The following is an 8685-nucleotide window of genomic DNA, read 5'->3' as shown; positions in this document are numbered from 1 at the left end:
CGGAAGGAGCCGCCGCGACAGCGCGGCGCGTCCCGGGACCGGCCGCTGATGGCGCCGCCGCCGCCGGGTGCCTGAGGCGCTCCCGCCGCCTGCCCCAGGCGTCCCCGCCGCCTCCCGAGCCGCCCCCGCGCCCGCCGCCATGACCGAGGAGCCGTACGAGAAGTTCCTGGCCCCCGAGGAGCCGTGCCCGCTGCTCTCGCACCAGCACCCGCCGCGCGGCGGCAGCTTGAGCCTGAGCGAGGAGGGCTGCCTGGACGTCAGCGATTTCGGCTGCCAGCTCTCGTCCTGCCACCGCACCGACCCGCTGCACCGCTTCCACTCCAACAGGTGCGCCCGGGGGGTGCTGAGGGGCCCCAGGGCGGCTGCTACGCCCGGGCAGGGCCGAGCATCATTGCCCCGCTCGCCTGCCCGGTGCGAGCCGGGTGTGACCGGGCTGAGGGTGCTCCGCACGCCCTGCTGGGGTACCCTGCGCTCGGCTTAGTCGGGGTTCGGCTCGTCACGTTACACCTGTCGATGTGAGCTGGGTCATTCTTTAAAGATGTGTTTGTTCGTAGGATGACAGACTGGTTTGGGTTGGAAGGGACCCTAAAGATCATGTAGTTCCAACCCCCCTGCCTTGGGCAGGGATACTTTCCACTGAGCCAGGTTGCTCCAAGCCTCGTTCCCTTCCAAATGTCTTATTTTTTGAGATTTTTGGTAATTTTTGAGCGCTGCAGGATGGTCAGCTGCAGAGTGGTGTGTTTATAAGAGTTAAAAGCAGGCCTTGCATGGACACCAGGCAAACCTGTAGAGGTTCAGAATGAGTCAGGCACCTTGGTGACTGCACCGACTCCTGCAGAAACATTTCAATCCCATGCTACTAATGATCGTCAAATTATTCAGCCTGTAGTTTGTAGAAATGATCTATTCAAAAAGTGCATATACAGCTCTACAAAGAAATTCCAAAAGTGAAAATCACAGCTTTCCTAAGAACGTAATTCTGCTAATGCGTATAATTAAACCTGAATATGGCAATAGCTTTTTTTTTGAGAACAGTCTGTGAGATTTCAGTCACGAACATATGTGTGGGATAGTTCTAGTTCCTGTTCCAGACTTGCAAGATACTTTTACTGATTATTAGTGTTTCTACTACACCATTATGAAGAGTGAATAATAAGGTAGTCTTTCAGTTGAATTTGTATGAAATCATGGAAATTGCACTTTAAAAGTATTGTTCACAAGGGCAAATTCTTAATTATAGATTCTTAAACGATTCAGCACAAACAACCTTAATCAAATATGATACATTTTTCATGATAGGGTTCTTAAATCATAAAACACAATTGTGACATGAGCAGTAAGAAATATTCTTAGCATATCTGTAAGATAAATGTTTGATAGCTGTTTTGTGAGTTTCTCTTTGTGTTGCTTTTCACTTCCCAAGTGTGTTACTTAGGTTTACTCATTTTACAAATGCAGGTTTGTAACTCAGGCATCTTGAGGGGCTATCTCACTTCTTTGGGCAAGGGCACACACTCATTAAGCCATTGCAGATGCACAGCTCAATCTGTGCTGTTTGCATAAGGCTTTCTATTTTTTAATATTACGAGTAATTGTAATGTAGTTCCCGCTTGTTGTTAGTCCAGTTCAGCCCAGCAGACCCCCCTGGGTATGAGAAGGTGAGGGCTGTCTGCCTGTACCTGGAGTATCTGCACAGTGGGGTGGTGGTAGAGCCCCTGCACCTCACCCTTTGTTTTGATAGGTCTGGAAACTTTGTCCACTCTGTCTTTCCTTTCGTCAATATTTCATGAATTCTGTAACTGTAGTCATGTTGAGAAGTGTGCTGTGTCACCACACCCGTGCTCTGCTCCGTACCAGTGGACTGCCCTGCCCACAAAAGTCTGAACCAGTGAAACACTGCACGTCTGTAAGGGATCCAGAAAGGGAGGGAGAGCAGGATCTCCTGAACCTGCTAAAAGAGGAATTTTGGAAATGTCTTTAACATTGGATAAATTCAGTGCTGGCCAAGTAGATGTGGGAGTGAATCCATCACAAACATATTTAGCCAACCTGGTATGCAGCTTAAATAATGACAGTGAGGACCAGCCCTTCAGGGTGATGAGATTGCTTGGCTTTTGCAGTTGGATGGAAGAAGAGTGTTTTTCTAGTTAGCCAGGCTGAAGTGGACAGGCTGATGGAAAGGAGTTGATTGTGTGGGTTTGTGTGGTGCATTTTAGAAGCCCTTTTCAAGTTGTTTTGGCCATATTGCAGTGCTGTGCTGACTCATATTTGTCTCGACCTACTTTTCACCAATATGTAAAATAAATCCAGATTTGGAGACTGATTTCATGAGCTTGTTAAATTCTGACTTACTCTCATTAGAGCAAAAAACCTGTTCTGTGAAAATTGAGTCCTCAATAACTTTCCTTTAGCAACAGCATTAACTAGCTTTATAAATGAAATAATGAGGTGGAAAAAGTGTCTAGTTTTGGCGTGGTAGCATTTTCACACAGGTCATTTTCCCATCTTGCACTGTTTTATTCCAATAGCATGTCCAATGTTTTTGACATTCGGAGTTATGAATAATGAATCCATAATGTGTTTCCTTATTAAGCCTCAGTTTTGTGGGGGATTATCAGCCTAGAATTTCTTTTTGACTTCTATTTATCCTGATGTCTGATTGATTAACTTCTTAGTTCTGCTTATTTCAATTTACGTGACAGTTTAAATATCCAAACATATGGAAAATTTTATTTTTAGATCAATGTTTTTAGAAATTCAACCAACAGGAAAAAGAAGCAATTCACATACTACAGGAGTCGTGGCTCTGGGGTGGAAAGTGATAATATATTAAAATAAAGATGTAATTATACTAACTGTGTGTGGATTTTTGCCTGGCCATTTTTGGCCTTGGATTCCCTTTGGTGTTGTTTATGGACTTTAAAAAATATTTTAAACTAGAATACTTCAATTTCCATAATTATAACTTCAGTAAAATCCACGTATAATGCGAGCGAAGTGAAGATAGTTTTAAAAGGCTTAAAAGAATTTTTCAGGGCCACTTGATGCCAACGTTTGCTGCTTTCTAATTGTTTTGTCGTGTCTTGCAGGTGGAACTTGACATCCTGTGGAACCAGCGTCGCCAGCTCAGAGTGCAGTGAGGAGCTGTTCTCATCGGTTTCTGTTGGTGATCAGGATGACTGTTACTCTCTGTTGGATGACCAGGAGTTCACCTCTTTTGATTTGTTCCCCGAGGGCAGTGTCTGCAGTGATGTCTCTTCTTCTATCAGCACATACTGGGATTGGTCAGACAGTGAGTTTGAATGGCAGGTAAACTAGTTCCACTGTAAATGTAAAATTTTGTGTAGACTGTTATGTGCTGGGTTTAGTTGTAGTTGAAAAGCTGTTGGATAGAACAGAATATCCTGAGTTGGAAGGGACCCACAAGGATCATTGAAATCCACTCCTGGCCCTGCACAGGACAGCCCCAGGAATCCCACCATGTGCCTGAGAGCGTTGCCCAAACGCTCCTTGAGCTCTGTCAGAGTTGATGCTGTGACCGCTGCCCTGGGGAGCCTGTTCCAGTGCCCAACCACCCTCTAGATGAAGAACCTTTTCCTGATACCCAACCTAAATCTCCCCTGACACAACTTCAGACCATTCCCTTGGATCTTGTCACTGGTCACCATGGAGAAGAGATCAGTGCCTGCCCCTCCTCTTCCCCTTGTGAGGAAGCTGCAGACAGCTGTGATATCTCCCCCCAGTCTCTTCTTCTCCAGGCTGAACAGACCAAATGACCTTCTCGGCATTTGTTTCTTTGTAACTAGTGAGCATGGGAGCACATACCTGAATCTTGAGTGATAAAGAAATGTTTTGTTTAGTTTTATTCCAGCCTTTTTAATCTGGAGGAGTGAGTGAAGGTCATACTTTTAAATTTTGTTGTGAAGTTCAGTCAAAGCATGTAGAGTCCTAAGGGCACTATAAGAACTGAAAACTAAGGCGGCTCAGATCCTGTTCCAGAAGATGCAAATAAACTCAAGACGTGCTCTGAGATTAGCTCCGAATTTCTGACTGGTTTAGTCTAACTGCTGGTCTCTATTTATTGCAGAAGTTACAAGTGCATGTGTATAATGTGTATAATGCAGCCTGTAGGAATGACTCAGGTTGGATCCCAAAGATTTAGAGCTTCACTGAGCTGTGAAGTTTTAATTGCCTGATAAACTTGGCCAGTTGTTTTGAAAAGAAGTAATTTCTGAAGCCTTAGTTAGCTGACAGCATGTTTGACTGGTAACTAGCTTTTTTATCACTCTTTGCTTTTTAAAACAAACTTTTCTTAAGAGACATACTTGATTGGACTTGTAAAATTTTGGAAAGACTTTTTTGCAGCTCTTTATGGTGTTATCTGGCAGAATCTGAGCATGAGTAATCCAACTGTCCCACTTCAGCTGGAAGTGCATTCAGAAATCATGTGTCAGTTGTATAAATGAAGCTAGCTGAAGTTCTGCAGTTGCTTCCAGGCAAATGACAGTAATTTTAATTGAATATTCTTGTGTAATTATGGGGTGTGGCATGAATTACAGACCGACTTTGAAATTATATTCCTTAAACTAGACTTATGCTTTGAAATGGGGGGTTTAGATTTAAGTTTGGATTGTAATGGACAATTTCCACTGATGGAAAAGGGAAGTAATTGAAATGCCACACCATTCTGCTGTTTTCTTATATGCAAATTTTTAAAAAGAATTGATAAGTAGAGAATAGTATGAATTGAGTTTGCTGCACTTGTTGTTTGTAGGAAGATTCGAGGGAGTTATGAGTAATTACAAAGAAGTTAGAGTGCAGAGATAATTGATGCTTTGCTAATTGACAGTATGTTTTGAATGGTTAATAGTGTTAGAGTGATTTACAATCTGCCTACTGTACTCTAAAGCTTTGTTCCTTCTCTTGCATGTTACAAGTTGCCTGGCAGCGACATTACTAGTGGGAGTGATGTGCTTTCTGATGTTATACCTAGTATTCCGAGCTCTCCCTGTCTGCTTCCGAAAAAGAAAAACAAGCATAGGAATCTTGATGAACTTCCATGGAGCGCAATGACAAATGATGAACAGGTGACGTTTTTTCCTGTGTGAGAACTGCAATGTACAGAAGAACTTTGCATTAAAAAATACATTTTAAATGCCATCCTGATTGCTGTAGGTATAAATGCAGACCTATGCAGGACTGCTTGATTCTCAAAACTAAATCTTCTTGTCCTTTGGATCTGTAAGAGGCAGTTTAACGCCTACTCAGGTTTTCACCCTGAGTTTTTAAGGATACTCAAGGCTAGAATATTTGAGCATGCTTTATCCTGTTGGCCCTTCCTTTTTTCTGTCTCTCATTTAGAATCAATGATACTTTAAAATGACCTGCCTCTCTTTGGATCCTAGGTTGAATATATTGAATATTTGAGTCGCAAAGTCAGTACAGAAATGGGCCTTCGAGAGCAACTTGATATTATTAAAATTATTGATCCTACTGCTCAGATCTCACCTACAGATAGTGAATTCATTATTGAATTGAACTGTCTCACAGATGAAAAACTGAAACAGGTGAGTTAAAGTTTGTACATTTGACTTTGGGGTTTCAGCATCTAATATGTCTTGGAAAATCGTATAGACTTGTGATCAATTTTTATACTTAATCATTAGATATAGAGATATACACTAGAGCACAATATTGTCAGTGAGTGACAATATGAGACTGTGATTGTACATTCTCAGTATGTATTAAGCCTAAGCTGGTGAGTGTGTACTATAGACCTGGTGCTGCTTATGGCAGTGTACCTCACCTCATGGCCATCAGCTAGCTAAGGATCTTCATTTGCTCACTGAATATGAACTAGCATTTAAAACTCTAAAAGACTGGGATTGGTTGGGGAAGACCATAAATTTCATGTAGAAAGGGAGATAAAAACACATTTTAAAGATGTAACGGAATAGGAATTATAACAAAGAAGGGTACTTGACTGGTAGGGTAGATACATCCCACTTCTTAGTCTTTGTACTATTGTGATGTGTTGTTGGGAAGAGATGTGGTGTCCAAACAAGCTGAATTCCGCAGTGTTACTCTGTGATGAAAGTGAAGATTGAAACTGGAAAACATTCACTGCTTTTATGGGCTTGGCCTATTTAATGTTTCAAGCATTTTTTAAGTATCATCTTACAGTAGAAAAGTACTGCTTTATTTACACCCATTTTTGTTTGAGTATACCTAGCAAAATAAAGGGGTCTGATACATTAAGTAAACAGCTTAGTTCAGTTGAACTTGACTGATGTTCCTTTTTGGTGTTGAAATAATAACTAATGTAGTAGCAAACTCAAGGAGCAGGAGAGGAGAAAAAACCCCAAACCTTGCTACTTATTTTCGTTCCTTCTGTAGTGAAGCTAATTTTAACTTAGTTCTCTGGGTGACTGCCAGATGGCTTGGGATTTAAGCAGGCGCAGCAAAATATTTTAAAAGTCTAACTGAATTGATCTAATAACTTGATCATTAATAGGCAAATTGTTTTTTCCATGGAAAGGAGCATCTCAGTGCAGTGTTTATCAAGCCTTAGTAATTTTGCTGCCTCTGTTCTACAGGTGAGGAACTACATCAAGGAACACGGGCCTCGTCAGCGGTCAGCAAGGGAGAGCTGGAAGAGGAGCAGCCACAGCTGTGCAAGTACCAGTGGTGTGAGCGGTGCCAGTGCCAGCAGCAGCAGTGCCAGCATGGTCAGCTCAGCCAGCAGCAGCGGCTCCAGCGTCGCCAACTCCGCCTCAAACTCGAGTGCCAACATGAGTCGAGCGCACAGCGATAGTAACCTGTCCTCAAGTGCTGCAGAGAGAATCCGGGATTCAAAAGTAAAGTTTCTAATTATGTAAATCTGCACTAAGCTGTCTTAACTCTTTAAGCTTGCTTATGTGATCTTACCTGGGATGTTTGTCCTGAAGGAACACAGTTAGTAACTGAGTTATCTAGATAGACCAGTGTTGACTGCTTGGTGTGACATGATCACGAGGAGTTAAAACTCGTGCTCTTGCCATAATTTCTGTTCTAAGAGAAAGCCTGATGTTTGTAGCAGATTTTTAGTTCCTTTTGTTTAGAGTAATGTGAGCGGGCTTGAGTAAGGGCTTATGCATCTAACTTAAAAACACACACAGTTTAAAAAAAATAATTATTTAAGATTGATCACCCTAATCTAGGCATAATTTCTGGATAGTAAAGACCATCTTGGTTGTGTTTTGTTTTTCTTTTGTGTTTTTTTTTTTTTTTTCCAACTAAAAGTTTCATCAGGCTTTTTGAATCTTCTTCACTTTATTCTTCTATATCTCATGAGATTACGTGGTGAGGAGAGACCCACTGAAGCGTGTTCCATTTAAAGTAGTACTGTGGCACTTGTCTTGTCTCCATAATTTCAGTTTCAGGGGTGGAGGAGAGGAGCAGTTCTTGCTTGCTCTTCAACATCTTGGGTTTGTTAATGTAAGACTGTAACATTTCCCCAGCAGCAAAGATTCCTTCAATCAAAAATTCGACTGTGCAACATCACAGGGTAATGTTGTGCCTCATAACTCAGATATGGTAAATGGGTCTTGATATTTTAATATCAGATACAATTTTGGATGACTGTTTGCACCACCTCTAAGAATTCATATTAGTTATTTTTCAGAGCAGATGTTATTTTAGAGGTTAATTTATATTTTCCAGCTTTAGAAGTGTTTTCAAATCTACAGAACAAAATCTTACATTTTGTCTCTTCTTTATTTTGACAGAAACGTTCCAAGCAACGGAAACTACAGCAAAAGGCCTTACGGAAGAGACAGCTGAAAGAGCAGAGACAAGCTCGTAAAGAAAGACTGAGTGGATTATTTCTTAATGAAGAAGTGCTCTCTTTAAAAGTGACTGAGGAGGACCATGAAGGAGATGTGGATGTTTTAATGTGACAGGGGTGAATTTATCAGTGTTCTTTCTAAGCCTTAAATGTATTATCCTTATTGTTTACATATATTTCCTGACCAAATTTTGATTAGTGTTAACAATATAAACCAGATCTTTTCTCAAGTGTAATTTTGCTAAGAAGGTCTAAGTATTGAGTAACTTCAGCTTTTTGAGAGTAATTTTGCAACAAAGAATTCAGAAACTTAACTGTCTTCTGAAAAGCTGCTCAGTAAATACAATTTTAAGGAAACTGAACTTGTCTAATATGCTAACTTAACTTACAAGATTTAAGTCTAGGGGTGCTCTTGGATGACACAAAGCATGCATTACTATGCTTCAGCTTCTTTGTTTTTTTACAACTTAGAGTTAGTGTCCCACTTGACTTGTTCTGTCTTCCTTTCCCATTATTAGCATGAGGAAAAATCTTTCTATTCTGTGGGGCTTTCTTCAGTCTTGCTCTTGAATTGTACGAAATCAAAGTGCTGTCATAAATTCTTTTCTAAAAGTTGTGATTTAACTCAAACTACACAGAAAACAAGAAGCAGGACTTCTAATGCAGGGAATCTGTAACAAATACTGCCTAATAATGTAGTTCCTAGGAAGCAACTAGAATTAAAAAAAAAAAACAAGAAGTACAGGCTTAGTCTTCAGAAGCTGCTCAATATCTTAGGATGATCACTAATGGTTGACCAGTACATCCCTTCTATTTCTATGAAAAGATTACAATAAAAATGTCTTTATGCATTGAAAGTA

General features: G+C 41.0%; 1 protein-coding gene across 1 annotated transcript; it reads left to right on the top strand.

Moving 5' to 3' along the window:
* The first annotated feature begins 51 nt into the window (after positions 1 to 51).
* FAM199X (family with sequence similarity 199, X-linked) lies at positions 52 to 8685 on the top strand. Its single transcript, XM_027716442.2, has 6 exons — positions 52 to 327; positions 3090 to 3309; positions 4938 to 5087; positions 5406 to 5567; positions 6597 to 6857; positions 7767 to 8685. Exons 1-6 carry the CDS (start codon positions 140 to 142, stop codon positions 7935 to 7937), a joined length of 1152 nt encoding a protein of 383 aa, XP_027572243.1. The 5' UTR covers positions 52 to 139; the 3' UTR covers positions 7938 to 8685.

This window comes from Pipra filicauda, unplaced genomic scaffold, assembly GCF_003945595.2.
Source record: "Pipra filicauda isolate LSUMZ 115617 unplaced genomic scaffold, ASM394559v2 scaffold58_size5111680_pilon, whole genome shotgun sequence".
Lineage (NCBI taxonomy): Eukaryota > Metazoa > Chordata > Aves > Passeriformes > Pipridae > Pipra > Pipra filicauda.
This window is presented reverse-complemented; position numbering and strand designations above follow the sequence as displayed.